Source organism: Saccopteryx bilineata, chromosome 3 (assembly GCF_036850765.1).
Source record: "Saccopteryx bilineata isolate mSacBil1 chromosome 3, mSacBil1_pri_phased_curated, whole genome shotgun sequence".
NCBI classification, from domain to species: Eukaryota; Metazoa; Chordata; class Mammalia; order Chiroptera; family Emballonuridae; genus Saccopteryx; species Saccopteryx bilineata.
In genome coordinates, this window is record NC_089492.1 from 152,410,846 (window position 1) to 152,434,352 (window position 23,507).

General features: G+C 46.2%; 1 protein-coding gene and 1 pseudogene across 1 annotated transcript in view; both read right to left on the minus strand.

Moving 5' to 3' along the window:
• The window catches only part of CRACDL (CRACD like), a 204,584-nt gene that overhangs the window by 18,441 nt on the left and 162,636 nt on the right, over positions 1-23,507 (minus strand). Inside the window, exons 3-7 of the mRNA XM_066267806.1 lie at positions 19,032-19,200; positions 12,731-12,866; positions 11,906-12,076; positions 8,208-8,411; positions 1,084-2,743 (exon numbers count right to left, since the gene is read on the minus strand). Coding sequence (XP_066123903.1) covers positions 1,084-2,743; positions 8,208-8,411; positions 11,906-12,076; positions 12,731-12,866; positions 19,032-19,200 — 2,340 coding nt within the window. The remainder of the gene's footprint in view (positions 1-1,083; positions 2,744-8,207; positions 8,412-11,905; positions 12,077-12,730; positions 12,867-19,031; positions 19,201-23,507) is intronic.
• LOC136332692 (U6 spliceosomal RNA) lies at positions 4,515-4,615 on the minus strand (annotated as a pseudogene).

Genomic DNA, 23,507 nt, shown 5'->3' on the forward strand with positions numbered 1-23,507 from the left:
AGAGGGAGACAGAGAAAGTTAGGACTGCTTCGAACCTGTCTGCAGGGTGCTTTGGGGGAGCTAATTTCTTCCTCCTGTGTGTGCCCTCATCTTGCTTTCTGAATTCGGGGTCCTTAGGAGAACAACTGGGTTCTATTTTCTTTTGTCCCACAATGTAGTGCTTCAGTAGAGTTCTGGATTTAGACTAGCCACTTAAAATATCCTGAAAGGTTTTTCTTTTTAAATAAAATTTGCCATGAAGTGTTTCTCCCCAGGACACCATCACAGGAGTGGAGCCTCACGTGCTGGCCATCAGTGAGAGAAACGACCAGTGACCCCCAGCTCCACCGGAAGCACCCATTTCTAACAGGCCGCTCATTTAATCAGAAACACTATCAATACAGAGTGACAGATGTCAAGACAGAAAAGTCATCAATTCTGTCCCTGCTCATTTTAGAACACAGTTGCTTGAGAAGATTCTTTCATTCTGCCCCAATCTTAACACTATCTTTCTTTTGGAACAGGGAGCTAATGCCACCCTCTGAGGGGCTCATGCCTGACAAAAACCATTACATAGGGTGCTTTCTGCATGATGTCAGGCCCTGTGACCCTAATTATTAGTGAGAGAAAATGCATCCTTGGGGTAAAGGTCAGGACACTGAGTGACAGAGGAGCCAGAGGCTTCCTTTATAACCAAAAAGAATGCAGGCCCTAGCAGGGACTCCACCAACAGAATACATGTCCCGGGTTCTAGGGTTCTTGGCCCCCCGAGCTCCCAGGGAGATGAGCAACCAGCATGAGTGGTCCATGGAGGGGCCCTGCAAAATGCATGTGGACAGTTTACTGATTTCTCTGAACTTACACAACATCCTGGTACTCATTTCCCACTTTCTACTCTCTGTTCCTAACTCTTAATCAAATGTGTTAGTAATACTGTGAGGAATTTTGACATCTTCTTCCAATTTTTCCTGCAATAAGGTTTCTACCCAAATATTAACCTACTTGCTGGATGCCCAGAAAGCTCTTCCCACTAAAGTGACTGACCACTGCCCCACCCTTCCTAAACATGCTCAGGCCAGGCCGCTACACGGCTGGGGCGCTTACCAGCTCCCCAGTGGGGCAACCTTTTCTCCATCGTTCGACTCTCCTTTCTGGGGCCTTGGGGTGGTGCGACCTTGTCCATTTCTCCGGGGCTGATATCAGGGGACGCAGGCAGGTACGAGAGGGTGAGGGTCTGCAGAAGTGGTTTCCTGGGCAGGGGTGGCTTGGAGCCCAGCTGCTCTGATGACCGGGCTTTCCCCTTCCCTTGGTCGTTGGGGAACCTGGCCCCCCGAATCATGGGGGCTGTCCCTGTGTGACACTTGTCATCTTTTGAGAGCAGAGTTAGTCCTCCTTTTTCTAGCCTGACCTCCGCACTAAACCTCTTGATGCCTTTCACTTCCGGCAAGGATGCATCTCTGTGTTTGAAAGAAAGAGAAGTGGACCGGAGCTTGATGGGGAAGGGGCTTCTGTCCCCACACGTGATTGACTCCTGGGCAGTGGGACAGGGGCCTCTTGTGGCTGGTGTGGTCACCACATCCTGGGGGTTCCTCCCCAGCCCAACCTGGCTGGCTACTCTCTTCCCTGAGTCCCGAGAGCCACACTCAGCTGGTAAAGGTGGCTCCTGAGGGTCCAGTTTCTGTTTCTGGTGCTCCAGAGGTGCCTGGAGGTCATCAAGGGCAGCCTCGCTCCTCCAGGCCAGGTTGCTCCTCAGCAGGGGTAGCCGGACAGTGGAAGGGACAGCAGTAGGGCCTATGGGGCCAGGGTGACCCAGCCGTTCTCTGTGGCCTGTGTGTGACCATGCCCGGCCCGAGGACACAGAGAACTTCTTCACACTCTGTGGCTGGCTGCCTCCTCTCCCGATTTTCTGTTCCGGTGCCTCCCTTTTGGGCCCCCCTTGTGGAGACTCAGCCTGTTCAGCCCTGGGGGGCTCCAGGGAGGTGGTTTCTTTGTCCAGGGCACAGGGCGTGGGCTCTTCTGGAGGTGACTCTGAGGATGGTGGGGTGGGGGACACACTGAGGCTCCTGCTCACCACTGGGGCTTTGTGCTTCAAGCAGCTCTTGGGTTCTTGGGAGCAAGGAGTGTGGTCCTCAGAACATTTTGTCTCAGCTCCCTCAGGACTAGGCACTGTCAATGTCAGCTCTACCTCTTTCTGCGCACCGTGGTCTGGCTCATCTGGACCACAGGGAGTCTCCAAGTGGATGGCAGGACTGGTCCCAGAAGATGTCGCATCTTCCTCAGGGACGTGGGGAGATGACAAACCTTCATTGTCTCCAGAAACACAAAGCATGTCATCCGCTGTGTCCTTGGGTAGCAAACCTGTGCTTTCAAGGGACAGCTCCTCCCTCTGATTTTTGTTGTCAGAGTCAGGATGTGGGGAGCCTTCTGGCAGAAGTGGGAACTCCAAGCAGGGGGCTAGGCCTGAAACAGGCTCTGGGACCTCTGGGGTGGTTGGGCAGCTTGAGGAATTGTCCCCAGGGGAGCTCTCCTCCTCAGCACTGGCACTGAGTGCCAGGCAGTGCCACAGGCGTGCACGTCTTGCACGGGCTCCCCCAGGCAGCAGCATGGTGGCTGGTCCCCTGGGCTCAGGGCTTCTGTTCAGGACCATGTCCTGCTGGCCAACAGTGGGCTTCTCCTCTGAGCTGACCGTGGGTAATGGCTTCTCATCCGACTCTTCCTTCTCCGGGGTGGACATCAGGTCGCTCAGCGATTCGGACTGTGCCCTCTAGGAGAGACAGAGAGAATGAAGAGCATCATTATGCCGGACTTGGGAGGCCTACAACCTTCCCATTTTGTTCAAGGCTTCATATGGTTTAAAGGCAGTAGTAGTGTGTCTCAGAAGCTGTCACTTGAGTGGGCACTCACATTCAGGTGCCTCTTCCTAACCCCTCCCTTACTGGTCTATCTTGGGTTCTTGCCTCACAAGCTCAGCTTTCAGCAGAACAGTGGCAGCTACGCCCTCAATATAAATGTTTCCAAGGCCAAGCCACAAAGCTAGCGGATGGTGCATTACAGATCAAAGCACAGGAAAGGGGCGGCACCAGGTGGAGGGAGGCCACCACACTGTGCTCTGTGCTCCTTCCTGCCATTAGTCCCAGCGAGGGAGGGATTGTTGCTCCTTTTTGAACCTGGAGACCAGGCGCTCAGACAGGTGCACCTCGGTCAAGGCTGAGCTCACGAGCTCTGAGGAGAGCTGAGGCTCTCCTACCCTAGGCTCCTCAGAGACAGCCATGAGAACACACTGGTTTGCCTAACAACACAAGATTCAGAGTGTGTCAAACTGGATCAATAGCAAACCACAGCTTATAGAATAAAGTCCAAACTTCTCTGCTAAATTTAGTCTTACAATCTCTGCTCTGAATTTGTTTCTCTAGCTCCCTACCCATATCCAGCCAAGCCCCCACCACTGTATGTACCAGATTGCAGTCTGAGGGACCCCCTACAGCCTCAGGGTACTCAACAAGCACCCCAAGACTGTCTCAAATTCTGCTCCAACAGAAAGCCTTGCCTCTTCCCTGGGCTTTACAACTCTCTCTTCTTTCATGAAGCCCTACACTGTCTTCTGGCATTTTTCTTCTTAAAGATCTTTGGAATTTAGATTGGATCAACTTCCTCCTTACTGAACACAGACTCGGTTCCTGCTCTCTTAAGAAGGAAAGGAGATTAAGGTAATCATGAATCACTCAAAGCCACACATGAAAATGACCCAAAGATTGAGGGTGTTGAGATGGAGCTTTATAAAAGGTTCATGACATTAGATCTGGAGAGTTCCCCTCCCCAGGCTGCTGCACCATGCAGCTACCCCTCAGACACAGTAGGAAGCACCCCAGGTATGTTTGCAAAGATTTCTGCTGTTTGCTGATGTTATTTTTAACATTTATCAGCCTGCATCTCCTTGCTAAAAGAACACAGGGTAACTGGGATGTTTGAGCAATACCTAAGCTACCTCTTGCCAAGAAACATAATTGTATTCCTTTGGGTATAAAAAGAGGAAGATGTTTAAGGAAATCTATAGAAGAATTATCTTTTTTTTTTTTTAAGTGAGAAATGGAGAGGCAGAGAGACAGACTCCTGTGTGTGCCCGACTGGGATCCACCCAGCAAGCCCACCAGGGAGCAATGCTCTGCCCATCTGGGCATTGTTCTGTTGCAACCAGAGCCACTCTAGCACCGGAGGCAGAGGCCACAGAGCTGTCCTCAGCATCTGGGCCAATTTTGCTTCAATGGAGCTTTGGCTGCAGGGGGGAAGGAGAGAGATAGAGAGAAAGAAGAGGGGGAAGGGTGGAGAAGCAGATGGGTGCTTCTGTGTGCCCTGGCTGAGAATCGAACCCGGGACTTCCACATGCCAAGCCGACGCTATACTACTGAGCCAACCAGCCAGGGCCTTCACATCTTTTTTTATTATTAATTTTAATTTATTGTGTTAACATGGATTCAAGTGTCCCATTCAATATAATACCCTCACTCCCCAACCACGTGTCCCCCATTGCACTCCCTAAAAATATGGAATGCTTAATGAATTTGTATGTCATCCTTGTGCAGGGGCTATGCTAATCTCTGTATCGTTCCAATTTTAGTGTATGTGCTGCCAAATTCTCTACAGGAGAATTTTCAAAAACTGCAAGTACAAAGGCATTACCGGCCTTTTGTTATAGAAAATCACTGATGTTGAAACCCTCTTTAGGATGTGGGTCACATTTTTTTTTTCCTGAAGTTGGAAACAGGGAGGCAGTCAGATAGACTTCCGCATGCGCCCGACCGGGATCCACCTGGCATGCCCACCATGGGGCGATGCTCTGCCCATCTGGGGCATTGTTCTGTTGCAACCAGAGCCACTCTAGTGCCTGAGGCAGAGGCCACAGAGCCATCCTCAGCGCCCGGGCCAACTTTGCTCCAATGGAGCCTTGGCTGCGGGAGGGGAAGAGAGAGACAGAGAGGAAGGAGAGGGGGAGGGGTGGAGAAGCAGATGGGCGCTTCTCTTGTGTGCCCTGGCCGGGAATTGAACCCGGGACTCCTGCACGCCAGGCCGACGCTCTACCACTGAGCCAACCGGCCAGGGCAAGGATGTCAGTCACATTTTAAAATGCTCGGAACCCTCACTGAGTCAGCAGAGAGCAGAAGAGTGGGCCCCATCCCAATATGAGTCACGGGCAGCTACAAGGAGGCTCTGAGGAGGGCGGCAGGACCAAGGCTGGTGTGGAGCAAGGACTCCAGAGGGTGGGCTTGGATGTGGAGCAGAGGCTTTACAGGGAAAGAAGCAGCCTCGATTCAGCCTGGGTCCTCTAGTCAGGTACAGCAGCAAAAACACGCATGCCAACCTCATCTCCGCCGCCTCCCCCTCACCTCCTCATCTCCGCCGCCTCCCCCTTATCTCCTCTCTGGGCCCTCCCGAGAGGGCAGAAATAGAGGACACACTGTTCAGCCTGCACCAGATGGAGACTGTCCTGGCTGCCTACTCCTCTACCTCCTCCCACCATGGTCTTGGGACAGCACCCATGTGCTGATGAGCAGTGCTGAGGGAGAGGCGGCTCCAGTCTCTGTCTGACACTTGGGACTTGTAGCTGGCAGTTCCGCCAGCCCTGAGATCTTGGTCTAGTCATATAACCATGCTGCTCCTGGTAGAGATCATGATATTCTCTGCCCATGGCACGGCCTGGGTCGGGATGAGGACTGACTGGCAGGGTAAGACATCAGCATAAACACTTAGAGGTGTCCCACTTCTGTACAGGAGCCACCCCTAGGGCCCGGCTCTGGGTGGTGGGTAAAATGCTAAGATATCAAGCTGCGTTTGCTTTTCCTGACCTCTGCTTCAGAGGGACAGACAGATTCAGCCAAATGCACTCTTGGATGATAAATATTACAGTTTTGATAGTTATGGGTATTTTTTTTAACTATGCAAGATTGGGTTTTTAAGGTAAGAAAAGCCCTTTTGCTTTCCTCTAGAGCTCCAAAAAATTCAAAGCCTAGATGATGAGGAAGAGCGTTTATCCCACTGATGACAGCTGGAGATGCCAACCTGGGCATGGACGGTAGTTCTGCCCAAATGGAGGAAGGAGCTGGGCAGCAGGAGGAAGCCTCAAGTAGAGACCCGGCAGATGCCTGAGGCTGGGGTGGGGGGTGGGGGGTGATGGAGAAAGAAATCCCAGATGTTCTGAGGGATCAGAAAAGCAGGGAAAACTTGGACATCATTGTCTAGTGAAGCCCAAAGGGGCAGTGAACCTCCACAGACGTGCCAGGGTCAGGAGGACAGCAGCAGGGCAGCGTGGTGGCTCTTCCCTACCTGCAGAGCAGGATGGGAGCATCAGAAAGCACCTTAGTCCCCAAGAGGGGCCAGGTTACCAGGAAGGTCATCGTGGTTAGGAAGAGGGACCTCATGTCCAAAGGGCAAAGGGGACTGTGGACACTGAAGAACGGAAGCCTCCAAATGAGGACCTAACAATGACACTGGCGGCCACTGGCTAGATACTTCTGCCCAGTCATAAATGTAAGAATACTGTCAAAAACTTAACAAATCCATGCTGTTTCCTACCAAAAAGGGAAAGAAAGGAGGGGAAGATATGGAAATGAGTTTAAATCAAGGAAAGACTGTATTTCTCCAGACTGAGAAAACCAGACTTTTTATTATTCTAAAAAATGTGGCTCAAGAGCTAAGTCAAGTTCAAAGGTGAACAAAGAGAGGTATAGCTCTTCTTCTTCCTGAGGGCAGAAAGAAGGGATGCTGCACTTCCCCCTGAAATAGGCACAAGGCTTCCCTTTGTCACCAAATCCTGGCCCGGCTGTGGCTGGTCACACACACCCCTGCTGGGCAACAGACATCCCTATGGGAGTGAAGCCCACACTTGAGGGTCAGAGGGAGCTGGCTTTGTCTCTGCCCTGTGGCTCCACTCAGCATGAGGACAGGCCTTTCCAAGACCCCACAGCTCAAGCCTTTAACTGTAAATGCCCTGAATGTGGAAGCACTTATACATGTCCCTCGTCCCCAGCCTGCGTGAGGACATACTGCCCTGGAGGTAAACCTAGCTGGCTTCGTTGTCCAGCATTAGTCCCTTCAGAAGTCAACCTTCTAGCATGAGTTACAAATGGACACTCCACAGGCCAAAAGGAAAATCCACCATTTAGGGAGTCCCTGACACTCTGAGTGTCCCCACGCCACTGTCTCCAGCTGAAGCACCCAGCTCGTCCTGGGGACTTTACCAATACCCCACAATCTTATCTTGAGGGATGAAGGAAGAGAACATTGGTCCATGAGCATCTCTCTCTCAGAACTCTATGCTCTCTGGCCAGCTGACCTACACCCTACTTCTCAGCTCCTCCAGGGGTGAGGTTGTATGGATGCCATCAGGCAGGGAAAAAAGCACCAACCCTATGTGGACCAGTAACTCCCTGGTACCACAAGGTCAAAGTACTGCATGAGCAAGTTCTTGGCTCCCACAATTATGAGCTGACAATGGCCCCAGGCAGCATGCCCAAAGAGGGCCTGTCGTCTGCTATTAAGCAGGTAGTCACCCAAGGTCGGTGTCCCCTCTAATGGTTTAGCTTCTTCTGCCATTCAAGTCATTGATTTGTTTATTCATTCATACCTTCAACAAATGTTTACTAATGTCTGCTCTGTGACCAGCCTTGCTCCGGGGCTGGAAGTACAGCTGGGACAAGATCTCAGAGAAGACAGGCAGTAAACAAGCGGGCACATACATTTCCAAAGGTTACATCTGCGTGTGGCCAGCACTATGAGGGACATGCACCTGGTGGTGGGAAGGTGGGGCTGCTTTCCACAGGACAGGCAGGTGAGCCTCCTGGGGAGAAGACCTCTGAGCTGAGATTCCCAAGGCTGAGCAGGAGGAACAGTAGGTACAATGCCTGAGCTCAGAGACAGCTTGGAGTGCTCAAGAAGCAGAAAGGCGGCCAGAGTGTGGGGGTGAGAGAGTACGAGGCAGTGTGAGGGGAAGGCAGGGTCTGGGCATGCCTGGCCCAGGTGCTGACTTCACATTGAATGCAGCAGGTGGGAGGGTGGACTCACAGTACACAGCAGGTTGCTGATAAGTGTTGCAGAATGAGTGAATGAAGTGTTTATGCAGGGAGAGACCTAAGACTCCACCTCAAGTAGCAGGTCAATGGGGCAGTGGCAGTCGCTCAGAGGGGGCACTCAATCCTGAGGGGAGAGAGGCGGGGGGGGGGGCAGAGCCCAATTACCGAAGACAGGCGCCTCATTTTGCTTGACCGCTGGTTGCGGGGCTTGACCAGGAGCTTGTGCTTAGCTGCAGAGTTGTCCAGGCAGGAGGAGCATTCTGGGGGGAGACTGAAATCAGCCAGAGGCGCCACACTGCTGTCCAAGCTCCGGGCAAAGTCAGGGGCATCACCAGTGTGCCTGGAGGAGAGCAGGTCCGGAGAGGATGGCTGGGAAGAGGAAACCAAACAAACCTTCAAGAAAGAAGGAGCAAAAAGAAAGTATTAAATCTTGATATGAACGGGTGCAGTAAACAACACTTCAACTCCCTCCTGTTAATGTGGCCCGTCTTCCCATGAGAGGACATGTTTTACGTTGAATCTCAACAGGAGGGTCCTAGGATAAAGGGTTTGGAAGGCTTAAGTGTTGGGCCAAATCTAGAAGCCCACTGCTATTTCCAAGGCCACACAGAGTACCTGTATCCCAGGCACCCCCAGAAGGATAACTGCCTCCACCCTCCCACATCTGCGGGCACAGCTGCTTCAGACAAGGGCTCCTTTCTTTGATTACACAGCCCAGCATGAGTTCTCTAAGGGCAGAGTTCTATCTTTAGAAGCTGCTAGGATGGCCCTGTGATGTGACTTGCAGGCAGGGGTACAGATATGCAGAGCTCACCACTCAGCTGTCCCCGACTGGAGCTGTGGTCTGTTCATCCTAGAAGGTTTCTGTATCTTTATACATTCTCTTGGAGAAATTTGGCTTTAAGTTACAATATTTCAGTAGTTTATACCTCAGAAGAGAGTAACTGACAGCCAAAGGTAAGAGTGTTGCCAGGGAGTTCGGCTGTCATGTGCAAGAAGGATAGAAACATGCTAAGATCCTGCCCATTCAATTTGGCAAGCTTTTCCACCAAGGGAGGTCTAAGTGGATCTCCTGCAAAGACAGTGCCAGTGTAAAGTAACAGAGGGCACCCACGGCACACCACAGCAAGCTCAGCCTGGGGACAAGTGCGGTATCGAGGGAATCTGGGAGGTGCTGGCTTTAGCTACAACCCTGTCACCTACACACAAACAAACTTCCTATTCTGGTACAGTGCTCAATATCAGTGTTAGGGTTACATGGTTTTCCAATGCTTACTTTCCAATTTTTTTTTTTTTACTGTAGTAAAGTAGACATAAAAGTTAGCATCTTCACCATTTTTAAGCATGCAGGACAGTAAAGGTATTAATACATTCATATTATTGCGCAACCATCCCCACCATCTACCTCCAAAACTTCTTCTCTAGTAAAAGCGGGCTCTGTGCTCATGAAACAACTCCCCATGTCCCTCTTCCCCAGCCCTCGGAAGCCACGACTCTGCTTTCAGTCTCTTTGAATTTGACTTCTCTAAGTACCTCATATCAGTGAGGTCAGTTTTTAGTGGAACCACCCTACTGCTTCCTATGTGGCCCACTCTGTACGAACACCAGTGCACTGGGGTTCCAACTTCTCCACATTCTTGCCAAAATGTTTTTGTTTTGTTATGTTTTTGTTTGATAGTAGCTGCCCACATGGGTGAGGTGGTGTCAGGCTTACATTTTAACTTAAGACCATAATTTCATGCACCTCACAATGAAGCCCTCATGAAAACAGTCCCTGCAGGAAGGAGGCAGAGAGTGGGTTCCCGGGGACACGGGTACATCTTGCTCAGCTGCACTGCTTTTCCACAACCCTGCAGCTCCACACAGAGCAGGTTCCCAGCAGCCTCCTTTAAACCAGGGGGTGGGAGGCAGAAGAGAGACGCTGCTGGAGAGATGGGCTTGGAGGCAGGCGCCGCCCCTGCAAGGGTGCTGCCTCTTCCCTGTTCATATACAGGTCCCTTATATTTTCTAAAGCTAGTATCAAGTTTATTTCTGTCAGTTGAAAGAAGATAGTTACTAAAATGAGGGAAAGGGCTTATAAGTGGACATAATCTGTTTTAGTTCCTTGTTTTAGCTACTCAGGTTCTTATGAGAATAAAGCAAGGCAAGTTATTTTTAAAATAAACCACAGGACTCCTGGCCACGACTTCCTCTGTACCTGTGGCTTAGCTTCCCCTGTTGTCGCTGACGACTCAGGAAGTTGCCTCCAATTGAGCCACAGCAGCATTCTCAGACAGTGCTCTGTGAGGCTCACAGCAGAGTGGACCCATTTCAAAATCATACAGAAGCTCGCATCACTCCTTTGTCTAAAATAACAGTGTATCCAAACACTTGGTGAAACTGTGCTTTGTTTTACTGACTGTCTAGGACTCAAGAGAACAGAAAGATGAGCTGCTTTGCAAATGCAGTGAGTCCAAGAATGAGAATGACAAAGGGACTTTGATCACCCCTCTATAAACCCAAAGGACAGGCATTCCCTGCCTCCTCTCCTCCGAGGTCCCCTGCATCTGCTCTGCCTGAGCCGATGTCCCTGTGGCCCACACTGGCCCCTATGCTTGGTCAGGAGTTTCACATTCCTGACACTCTGAGCAATGACTGTGTCCCTCTGTGCTTCCTGCTGCCTACCATACTGGGTCTTCCTGCTCAGGAACATAACTCTGCTGTGGTACGAGGGCTTGGGGCCTGGGAAGACAATCCCTTCAGGACCAGGACTATCATGGGCCTGTCAACTTTTCCTCCAGTATTTTGAGCTGTTAAAGGGTCTTGTCTTGAAGTCCAAGAAATGGGGCAAACCATCCTCCTGTGTTCTCTTCTTTCTCCGCGAGGTGGGAGAGTAGTTGTGGGTCGTCTACTGTCCTCAGACCCTGCTTGTGGAACCCACAAGTGCACACAAACTAAGTAGACAGTCCTCCTGCCTTTGCAGGGGGACTTCCAGATGTCCAGATTGGCTATACATCAGAGCAGCACAGAATCCGCAAGACACTGAATCACAGTGAAACCCCAAGACCTCACTATGAACTGGCCGTTGAGCAGGGCAGAAGTGACTGCTCCAAGGATGCACTGGGCAGAGGGCAGCTATAAAAGTGGATCCCGGCCTTTATTTGTTTTCTGAGTGTCAGCCTAATGTAAATAACTCCACTCCATCCAGCCTTCAGCAAGCTGGATAATGACCATTTACGTTTAGGTACATTGTAGGGCTTAAAATGACGCACCATGAGCTGTGTTGTTTACATATCACTAAGAGATCAGCCCATCCTCACGGAATCTCAATGGGGGGTGGTGATGGTATCTAGGATGAGCCCCCACCCTACAGAGCTCGTAAATACCTCTCCAGCCTGTCAAACCTACCCTACTGCCCTGGTCACCAGAACCATGCCTCACATTCCTACCCTTAACCTAACAAGTTCTCATTTTCTGCATTCCAACCTGAGAGCTGAATGAAGTCATATATGTGTACCACTCCCTTCTTGCTCTAGCCAAGCATCATAACAACAGAGAACAGACATAAAGACATTTCATTCTTTGAGATGAGATGCTGGTCTGGTCATCTGCTCAGACAGGAAAAACAAGGTATGATTGTATCAGATCTCTAACCATCACAAAGAATGTTACCAAAACCCTATGTCCCAAAAAGACCTGAATTTCTACTCAAAGAGTGCAAATAAATACCAACTGTGGGATCTAGTGACTTGGGCTAGAGTACCTCCCAGTGCATGGAACCCACCCACCCACTGGGGAATCACTCAGGGGCCAGCGGAGGTCCCAGCTGCCCTCTGTGGTGTGTGAGGATGGACATATTAGGCTAGGGTGGTGGTGAAGGCTGCACTTGCCTTTACGGTTGTGCCAGGACCGATGTCGTGCAGCAGGGACATCTCTGGGGGGCTCCTGGGCAGTCCATCGTCCTCAGAACTCACGCCAGCATCATCTCCCTGCTTCGCAGGAAGGCCACCTGGAGGAGGTGGTGGCCCCATTTTCACATTACACTGTATTTTTAACTGGATTGGAATAAAGAACATGTGCTCTTGTTTTCATCACAAACTTTTTTTTTTCCTTTCTTTTTCTGCATTTTTCTAAAGTTGGAAATGAGGAGACAGACAGACTCCCGCATGCGCCCAACTGGGATCCACCCGGCATGCCCACCAGAGGGCGATGCTCTGCCCCTCTGGGGTGTTGCTCTGTTGCAACCAGGGTCATTCTAGCACCTGAGGCAGAGGCCATGGAGCCATCTTCAGCGCCCGGGCCAACTTTGCTCCAATGGAGCCTTGGCTGCGGGAGGGGAAGAGAGAGACAGAGAGGAAGGAGAGGGGGAGGGGTGGAGAAGCAGATGGGTGCTTCTCCTGTGTGCCCTGGCTGGGAGTCGAATCATCACAAACTTTTATCAACAAATCCTCCTGGTCCACTTCATTCATGCAGGGATGCTGTCGACGTCCTTGCCTCGGTGCTGAAGTCTGAACCCAAAGAGCGCCCCCACCAGCTCTCTGGCTGTCATCTTGACAACGAGTAACTACCTGGTCATGTCTAGGGAAAGTTGCGATGTACATGCAGTTATACTTTAAAATGCATCAAATAAACCTAGCAGGAGTAATTGTAAAACATATTGATTTATATCTGATATACATACCAACTAATGCTGCCAAGGACAAGTTTACCTGCAGGGCCTTAATCCGGTCACACACATTCTCTTGGGAAAACACCCGCACAGGCCGCGTAGGGTCTTGTCCTGACTCCGGAATGAAAATGCTGTCGTGTGAGAGGGCCCGGCTGCCCAGCGCACCCCTTGAGTCCCTAGGGTGAGAGAGATGCTGTGATGCTCTGCTCACTGCCACCTCCATCTGGGGTCTCCAGGAGGTACAGCAAGGGCCTATAGGCAAAGGCCCTGCAGACAACCAGCCCACGGCTGCTGGTTTTTTATTTGCTCCTGACTTTGCTTTATGCCCACCCTGTCAAATACCACAGTCTACCATTAGGGGCATTGCAGAGATGGAATTTTTCTAATAGATCTGATGTTTTTGTGAATTCCTTTTATTAACAGAAAAACCAAGGGCTGACAAGGTGTGAGGTCCAAGACAGGGGCTTCAGCTGGCTGGCTGGGTTGTCCGGGAGGGTGAGATCATTCCTGTGGGCAAATACACAGCCTCTTGGTTGGCTGGAGGCTGTGTTTGCACAGCAAACTGAGGGCCTGCTGACAGCGGCATCCTCACAAAGGTCCAAAGCACACATCCACAGCTGGGTGTGAAACAAGAACTATATACATCTGCAAAGCCATGTTCTCTCTTCAGAACCCGTATAACCCACTATGTGCCTAGGTCTTGGAGTGTAGATGGCATCTGTCATCATTGACACAGCACCTTTCCCAGCCCCTTCCCCAGCTCAAGGCTCCAAGTTACAACTGAACCCACAGGATATTCACAAAATGTTCTAAGAGGATGCAGGAGTTAGCTGTCAGATTTTCCTAGCAGCAGTGGCTGCCTGAACAATAGGTGGAAGGAGGTGACTGAGAACCAATGATGAAGGAAGGAAAGCCCGCCCTATACACTGGCCACAACCGCCACACCCTGGGCATCTTGTCCTTTGTGAGTCATTAGGGACTCTTAGGTATAGCCCTGCTCTACTGAAGATCTAATTGTGTTGGTTAGTGATGCTCTCTGACTTTTTTTTCTAGCTTGCAACATTAAATTAACAAGTGGGGAACCTATGGCTCCCAGAGGGGAGTGACTTTACATTTCTGGGAGGAAATCAGGCTGAGCGATAGCACCAGGCAGGCCCTCCCACCAATGGCAGTTCTTGTCACGAAGATCACAGGCACACCTGGTTTTCCTCTTATGGAGGGCAGCCCATGGCCATACCCTTTGGAAACCATGATCACTGCCCAACTACTGCCACTCTGGGTGGAACTGGGAGTTGAGACAGCTTGAGAAGACCTCCACAAAGACGCACTGGCAGAAACACAAGGCCATTCACTACAGCAACACTGATGGAAGCAGAAGACCAGAGGCAACCCAAACGTCTTTCAGGAGGTAATCAAAATATAGTGGAGACTCTGTAGCTGACCAGTAGGTGAGGAGGATCTCTATAAACTGTACATGAGCAGCACCAGACGATATTAAGTAAAAAATAAAAAGCAGAATGCAGAACAACACTTACACTGTGTTAGCTCAGTGTGGGAAAGGAAGTATTAATATATGTGAACCTATGTGTGTATTTGCTTAGATTTTTAAAAATAGAAGGATAAGTAACAAATTAATAGAAATTGTTTTCTTTGGGGGTAGGACAGAACAAGATGGAAGACAGGGTACCAAAGCACCTGTCAAAATTGTACAGTTACAATTTTGCCTTTGAAATTATGCAAACAATTTATGATGTTTAAAAGACAAAATCAAACACAAAAGGAAATAAAACAATCTCTAGCCTGACCAGGCAGTGGGTAGCGCAGTGGATAGAGGGTCAGACTGGGACACAGAGGATCCAAGTTCGAAACCTCAAGGTTACTGGCTTGAGTGCAGGTTCACCCAGCTTGAGCTTGGGGTTGCTGGCCTGAGCATGGGATCGTAGACATGATCCCATGGTCACTGGCTTGAGCCCAAAGGCTGCTGGCTTGAATCCCAAGGTCTCTGGCTTGAGCCCAAGGTCACTGGCTTCAGCAAGGGCTCACTCGCTCTGCTGTAGCCCCCGCCCCCATCAAGGCACATATGAAAAAGCAATCAATGAACAACTAAGAAGCCAAAACGAAGAATTGATGCTTTCATCTCTCTCCCCTCCTGTCTGTCTGTCCCTATCTGTCCTTCTCTCTGTCTCTGTCTCTCTCTCTCTCTCACACACACACCAATCTCTAAAACTGTAAAACCAGAAACAAGCCAAATTTTATATCAAGTTGTTGGCATAAACACACAGGAAAAATGATTTCAATTGACTTTAACTCCACAACCAAGTGACTTTTGACACTGCATCTGTAATAGGACAAATTCTGAGAACAAAAACCACAAAGATATCAAATTGCACTTGGTAGTCTTATTAGTAGCAATGCTGATTTAGAAACTGTGTAGAACAATCTTTATAGTATGTAACCTCTGTGTGGAAAAGGAGGGTAACAAAATTATTATAAGTATATTATATGATGAAGAAAATAAATAATTTTGTTAATATCATTAGGAACCAAGATATCCAGTATAAGAGAAAAATAAATTCAAATAAAGAATCAAGAAAGTCAAAATTTTATTAAATTTAAACTAGAAATATCAGTAAATTAATGATTTGTCTCTTAAAAAATAAAGCATCTTTCCTAGCTATATGTACTGGAAAGGTCTAGAAGCAATGACAGCCAACCACCTAGCAATCATCACCCCTGGCAGCCAGCTGGTGGTTTCCTAAAACTATTTCACACTAAAAAGAACTAGAACACTGTGAATAAATGACTGATTACAGATCTAGGGCAGGAAATGTGCAAAGTAAGCCTGAGATTTCTTATTGTGTAAGAAAGCAAAAAAGCTTTTACAGAGAAACGGGGTCATGTTAAATGAACCCAGGAGCTAATTTGAAGTGACTCCCCATGGCATAACATGAGATAATATGAACATAAAGAAGATTAAAGGTTTTCATGGGCTAAAGCAAATCAAATATGTAAAAATTAATGCCTTAATAATGATATTTAAGAAAAAACATAATTCACTGGCCAGTATTACAAGTTGCTCTGTGAGCAGGCCATCATTTTGAAGGTGGGTCAATAGAAGAATCACTATCTACGCATTATCTGGCCCTTCCCATACAAACTGTATTTGACAGCCACCAAGGAGTTGATGAAGGAAAGATCTTCTTCATCAAAGGATTCTGATTAGCACAAGCAGAATAAAAAATACAATTAGAAAAACCATCACTTTGCCATGAAATAATGGACCTAGGCAATGACCATTCATGGGTGTTAATACCATTAGGTGAAGAGTGGTATCACACTGAGATCCTCTGAACCCACTGCTCAGTCTGAGAGTCACTAGAAGTGGGCCATCCAGAAAGTATGTATATGTCCTGTGATGTGAAATGATAGTAAGTATCCAGTACCATCTTGAACCACAATTTCATTAAGTATCTAGATCCATCTGACACTTTATAAGCCATTCAGAGAATAGAGGAGTGAGTTCAGTCCTGGCAAGGGAAAGCAAAGCCAGAATGCGGGAATTTCTGCAGAACTACTGGCCCTGCTCTTTCAGCAGATCAGGGACGTGAAACAAAGGGGCCAGGGGGTTGCTATGGATGGAGATTTAAAAGGCATAACCACACACAATAAATAAGTGTCAACTTTCAAATCTGTGGAGTCCCACAGGCTTTTCCAGAACTACTGTGTCCTGGCAGATGGACCTCTCCTGGCCACAGGGATAGATGAGAAGTTGCTGCAGAGTCTAGAAGACATACAGATTCTTACATGGCTAAAAAGCACCTTTAAGACCTTGCATGTCCTCCATGCTTCTCTCTAAACATGCACTTGCACATATAGAGCCTCGTCACACTCCACCCCTGACCCTTTTCTAGCATTGATCCAGCAACTATTGCAGTAATTGAGAAATATAAGGATGAGGAGGACATGGTCCCGACCTCCCCAGGGCCTCCAGTGACAGTTCTCCTCTCCTGCGAGGCTCCTGTTCTGTGGTTGGAGGGCCACTCCGAGGCCTGTCTTCCCAGCACCAGAATCATATGTTCTAGTCAAGAGGGGCGAGTGGGGTGAGTGCTATGGTTTCCCTGGGGTTGGTCCAGTAAAGGCGTTTAATAATTAGCAATGCTAGCATGCTAATGTCTTCCCCCAGGAATTTGGAGCACACCACCTAAAACCATCTGAGTTCAGTTCATCCTCTCCGTGCTTCACCAGGGGCAGTGTGGGAGTCGTGCCTCTGTTACCACGGAGAAAGCAAACAAAAAACCTGAAAGAAGAAAATCTTTCATCTTCAGTCATTTGGTGCCATCAAGTGGTCAGTGTAATTTCTGGTCCATTAAAAACCACGAGGAGACTGGTGAACAGGAAGAAGGCAGTAGCAGGACACCATCCCTAGGAGGCTGATGCCATTGACCCCATCTTAGCATGGCCTATTCCCCAACCCCAAGGCCTATTATGCTTCTGAAGAGTTTTATCTTCAAATTAAGGGCCAATGTTGTTTAAAAGGAAACGTAAAAGTTGGCATGCCACCAAATCTAGGGTTTTTTTCTTTTTACTCACAGATATAACTACTGGAGTAACTGAGCATATATATATACTGTATATTTTGGTGAAATGTAAGTTATAAAAATAAGTATATTTCCCCAAATTTTCATACTTATTAAGTCAGGGCTTCCTAACAATTTTTTTTTTTAATACTAACAATGTTTTTTGATGAGCAAAAAGCCTTTCCCTTCCTTTTGTCTCTGTTTCCCTCTATTTTCCTTTGAAAATGTTCTTATTAGATTACTCAAAGTTCAAATTTAAAGAAATGTGTTTTATGATATAATATCTAGGTCCTCCAAAGATTTTTGGTTAAATTAAAACAGGGTTTACATCTTGCCACCTTCAGCTGTAGGATACTGGGCAAGTTCTCCAAAATGTCACTAAAGCTTGGTTTGCTCATTTATAAAATGGTATATAGCCTACCTCCTGTCCCACAGCTATTATAGAATTTTAATACCATATTCCCCATGTATAAGATACACCTTAATTTTGGGGCCTGAAATTTGAAAAAAAAAAAGTATTACATAAAGTTATTGAACTCAAGTTTTATTCATCATAAAATTCATACAACTCCTCATCACTGTCAAAACTCCCATCCAGGCCCTGGCTGGTTGGCTCAGCAGAAGAGCATCAGCCCAGTGTATAGAAGTCCCAGGTTTGATTCCCGGCTAGGGCACACAGAAGCACCCATCTGATTCTCCATCCTTCCTCCTCTCCCTCCTCTCTATCTCTGTCTTCCCCTCCCGCAGCCAAGGCTCAATTGGAGCAAAGTTGACTCAGGCACTGAGGACAGCTCCATGGCCTCTGCCTCAGGTGCTAGAGCCACAAGTGTGGCTCCAGCCACAATGGAGCAACGCCCCAGATGGGTAGAGCATCCCCCCTAGTGGGCATGCCGGGTGGATCCTGGTTGGGTGCATGCGGGAGTCTGTCTGACTGCCTCCCCACTTCTAACTTCGAAAAAACACAAAACAAACAAACAAACAAACAAAAAACTCCCATCCATTAGCTTGTCCTCATCTGTGTCTGATGACGAAGCACTGTCTTCAACAATGAGCACAAAAACAATTGTGAAAAAGTGAGAAATGCAAGTAAAAAAATCTACACCCACTGTATAAAACGCACACAATTTTTAGACCCCAAATTTTTCAAAAAAGTACGTCTTATGCATGAGGAAATATGGTATATGCAGCACCTGGCATACAGCAGGTACTTAATAATTTCCCCCCACTTTCTCCATGTATGAAAAGACAGGAAGCAGAACCCCTGCAGGAGAATCTGCCATGGAATTACCTAGGAAGAAAGTAGGCTCAGAAATCCAGCACGTTACCGTGACAACGACACACAGCAGTCAGGCCCTCTTGTGCCCCCTCCTGAAGGATGTGAAAAGAACTTACAGATTGACCCTGATAACATTATACTGAGTGAAATAAGTAAATCAGAAAAAGCTAAGAACTGTATGATTCCATACAGAGGTAGGACACAAAATTGAGACTCATGGACATGGATAAGAGTGTGGTGGTTACCAAGGGAGAGGAATAGAGGAGAGAAAAGGGGTGGGGGAGGGGAGGGACATAAAGAGAAACAAATACGGGGTGACAGAGGATGATTTGACTTTGGGTGATGGGTATACAGCATAATCGACTGTCCAAATGATGTGGAGATGTTTTCTCTAAATCTATGTACTCTGGTTGAACAATGTCACCCTGTTAAATTTAATTGTCTAAATAAAAATAAATAAATTTAAAGAAAAAAGAAAAGCAACTTACTCGAGCTCATCCTCTGAGTCATAGCCTACAGGCCCTGACTCGATGGTAATGACCTCACTCTTCTCCTGACTTTGTTTCCAGGTGCTACTTCCTGTGGAGGAGGGTGATTCTTTTCTCTTCTTCTTCCCAAAGAACCTCTTAAACGTTTTGAATTTGGATTTTTTCTTTCCTGTGCAGAAGAAATGCATGTGATTGCGGACCAAGCCTGTGTGAGACAGGCATGAGAAGGCAGGAAAGCAAGATTTCTGTGCATGTGTCAAATTATTCATTCCTCAACAGTCCTTCTCCTATGCAGAAGTACATAAAGTGCATAGCATCCCATTTTTGCACACCTGGAAAGAGATCTTGATTTCTGTTATTTTGGACATCTAATAAAAGAGCCAAGAAAGCTCTGGAGCATGATCACAGAATCAAAGCATGAGCTACTTTTCTCTCACTTGAAATCAAGTTTTAATCTCTGAAATATATAACCTCTGAAGGAAAAAGTCTAGATGAGGCATATATCATGTCATAATTAAAATTATTGTTCAAAATAATCTTAAGAGCTTCACTTAGCATGGACAGACAGTGTCAGAGGAAGCCTTCCTGGGTTGTTAGAATTCACAACAGTTGTAAACAGGACCCACAAATTCTGTCATATCCTGGGATTTCATGTTAGCAGCTACATGGAGTTCTTAGCCTTCCTTCCGGATTTTTATGAGAACCAACAATAGAAGGATGCAACATTGCGGATAACCAGGATGCTGTCTAATACATCCTGAGAATCTGCTAAAACAATTTACTAGTTTTATAAGTAAAGTCTATAAGCTGAATTCTTTAAACAAACAAATGAAATTGTTATATTTTATTTATATTAATGCCCCCTTAGGAAGTATACATGATCTTGCCCTAATTTGGAGAATTATCTAGGATTATTCTAGTAGGAGTTCCTATAGTACCTGAGGTAGAGCAAATCCCTGCCCAAAGGGAATTTAGTTCTATAGTCAAATCTCCTTAATGTCTTATGTAAGTTTCCTCCTTACCTTTATGATCACAAAATGATTATGTTGTTAACTGGTGGTTCTCATGGACAGTCTATTATTTAGAAAGACTCTTAAGAGTTTTCTGTATTTGCCAGGTCACTATCTGGTCTTTGCCTAGTTGACAAATAGGCACGCATCACTGCAGGTCTGAACAAACATGCAGCCTCGCTGCCCTTTAGTAGAAGATGCTGCTGCTGGTTTAGTGGGTGTGGGTGAGAGTGACCCACAGACCGAGTCACGCAGCTGAACACTGTCGTCTGACCTGCAATGGCCATCAGCCAACCATTAGGGGCCTATTTGTGTTACATTGATTCACTGGCTAGACTTTTCAGTTCAACTTCTTTAATAGTGATAGGGACTATTCAGGTTTTCTACTTCTTTAATCTGTTTTATAAAGTTACATTTTCCTAGGAATTTGACAATTACTTTTTACAATTTTCAAATATTAGCATATAGTAGCTATTAATAAAATCCTCTTATTGTTTTAGCACCCACACTATGTGCAATAAAGTTCTCTTTCTCAACCTTGATGTTAGTCACATATTTCTGCAAAGATACATGCATTTCCGTGTTCATCGCAGCATTATTCACAGTGGCCAAGACATGGAAACAACCAAAGTGTCCCTTGATAAGGGATTGAATAAAGAAGATGTGGTACATATATACAATGGAATACTACTCAGCCATAAGTGTTGGGGACCAAATAAATAAACAGGATATTTTTGCAATCTGGACAGAGGTGCTGGGCCCAAACCCCACCTCATTTGCCTAGTTAACAAAGAGCTACACCTGATACTCATTTGTCCCACCCATGTTCTCTGGAGGAGGCTAGAAGCTAGTTTCTTATTAGTGTAAAGTAGATTTGGATGGTATGGTGGGGGTTGTCTTTGAGTTGTCTTGGAAACTTAATTGAATTGCTGATGGACCACATTTTTTTCTATGAATAAAAGTGGATGTGCTTCTGGGAGCACGAACGTTACGGTTCAGGAACAGTAGAGACTGTTTGCCGTGGCGTCCTCCTGAACCCATCTGTATGTGTATATATATATATTTATAAAATATACATATTTTATATTATATAAATATATATATATACACACAATATATATATATATATACATCTTTAAGTCCCTGTCTATCATTTATTTCAATTCCATACCCTTTCCCGTTCAGGACCCCGGTATATACTTGTTGTGGCTGGACCACAACACATAAGAAATGATGACATAGTGCCATTTACAACAATATGGATGGACCTTGAGAACATTATACTGAATGAAATAAGTAAATCAGAAAAGCTAAGAACTGTATGATTTCACACATAGGTGGTATATAAACTGAGGCCCATGGACATAGATAAAAGTGAAGTGGTTACCCGGGGTTAGGGGTGGGAGATGGGAGTAAAGGGGGACAAATTAAAAACATTATATCTACCTCCTCTTTTTCCTTCATCAACTGCATCAGAAGTTTGTTGTGTTTATTTGCTTTAAAAAACATTTTGCTTTGTTAATTCTCTTTACTAAATGTTTATTTTTGTGTATTAATTTCTGTTCCTAGCTTTTTTCTTTCCTTCCTTCTACTTTCTTAAGGTTTACTTTGTGTCTTTTTAAACTTTGTGAGATGAATACTTAGCTTGTTGATTTTTAGGCAATTTAATTAATTGTAGGCAATTTCTAAGCACTTAGGAATTTATCTGTTTTGATTTCTAGTTTAACTGTATTATGGTCAGAGAATATACTCTGTATGGTTCTAATCTGTTCAAATTTGTTGAGACTTGCATAAATCTGTAAATGTTCCAAAACTGCTGAAAAATGAGGTACTTCTTCAATGTTTTATATATGTCAAATAGGACAAAGCCTTTTTAATTGTGTTGTCTAAATTCTTTATATCTTTAATTTTTAATACAGCTGTCTGTCAGTTACTGATGCAGGTGTACTAAGTATAATCCACTCTGATTATAGACTTTATTTAACTGTCATTGTTATTCTGTAACTTCTGACATTATGTTGGGGCATAGAAAGGTAAAATTATCATCTGGCTCCAAAACTGAACCTTTTGTGAAATGCCCTCTCATTTTCGTAGCATTTTGTGCCTTTACTATTTTGACCATTACTAACACAACTACTTTTTTTTGCCCAGTGTTTGCAAGGTGCATGTTTTTCTATTCTTTTAACTTCAACTTTTCTGAATCCTTATGTTTAAGAGAATTCATTTTAGAAACATCTTGAACGTCTAAGTAGAACAATTAATATAATTAGTTTACTGATACTCACTGTAATTACTGATATGCCAATAAAAACAAGTCTACCAGCACGGCAGTTCTGCTGAGGGCTCTCCTCTGGGCTGCTGACTGTCCACCTCTTGTTGTGTCCTCACATGGCAGGAAGAAAGCCAGTAGCTCTGTGGCCTCTCCTTAGTAAGGCACCAGTTCTATCACGAGGGCTCTACCTTCAAGACTTAATTATCTCCCAGAACCCCCCACCAAATACCACCACATTAGGGGGTAAGGATTTTAACCTATGAATGTTGGAGGGACACATTCAGTCCATAACACATAGTATGTCTCCACATATATAGATCTTGGTTCATTTCTTCAAACAATATTTTTCATTTTTCAGTATGTAGATCCTATATATATTTCATTAGATATATACCTAAGTATTCCTTTTATTGGTACTATTTACTATAAATGGCTCTTTTTAAAATTTCAGTTTCTGTTCACTGCTATATATAAAAATACAATTGACTTTTTAATATTGACCTTATATAGTGCAAATTTTCTAAACTTGCTTAAGAATTTTAGGTACTTTTTTGATATTTCATATATACATGTCACCTGCAATCAAGGACAGTTTTATTTATTTTTTCTCCACGTGGCTCCTTTTTCTTTCTTTCTCATGCCTATAGCACCAGCTGGGTGCTTTGACACTTTTTATAGCTACCCATTCCTTCAAGAAATTTTAAAACTTTATTCATTATTTTCAACCATAGTATGTGCAATTGCTTTGTAACACACTATGTTTTTGTATGTCTGTTTCTCTTATTTTTGCTGTGTGTTAGTTTGACAGGGTTGCCATAATGAAGTACCACAAACTGAGGGCTTAAACAACAGAATTGTTATTGTCTCACAGTTCTAAAAGTCTGAAATCAAGGTGTCTTTGTCAAGGTTAGTTCCTTCAAAGGGCTGTGATGGAGTCCTGGCTGGTTTGCTCAGTGGTAGAGCATCAGCCTAGCATGTGGAAGTTCCGGGTTCAATTCCTGGCCAAGGCACACTGGAGAAGTGCCCATCTGCTTCTCCACCCTTTCCACCTCTCCTTTCTCTCTCTCTCTGTCTTCCTCACCTGCAGCCAAGGCTCCATTGGAGCAAAAATTGGTCCGGGAGCTGAGGATGGCTCCATGGCCTCTGCCTCAGGCACTAGAATGGCTCTGGTTGCAACTGAGCAATGCCCCAGAT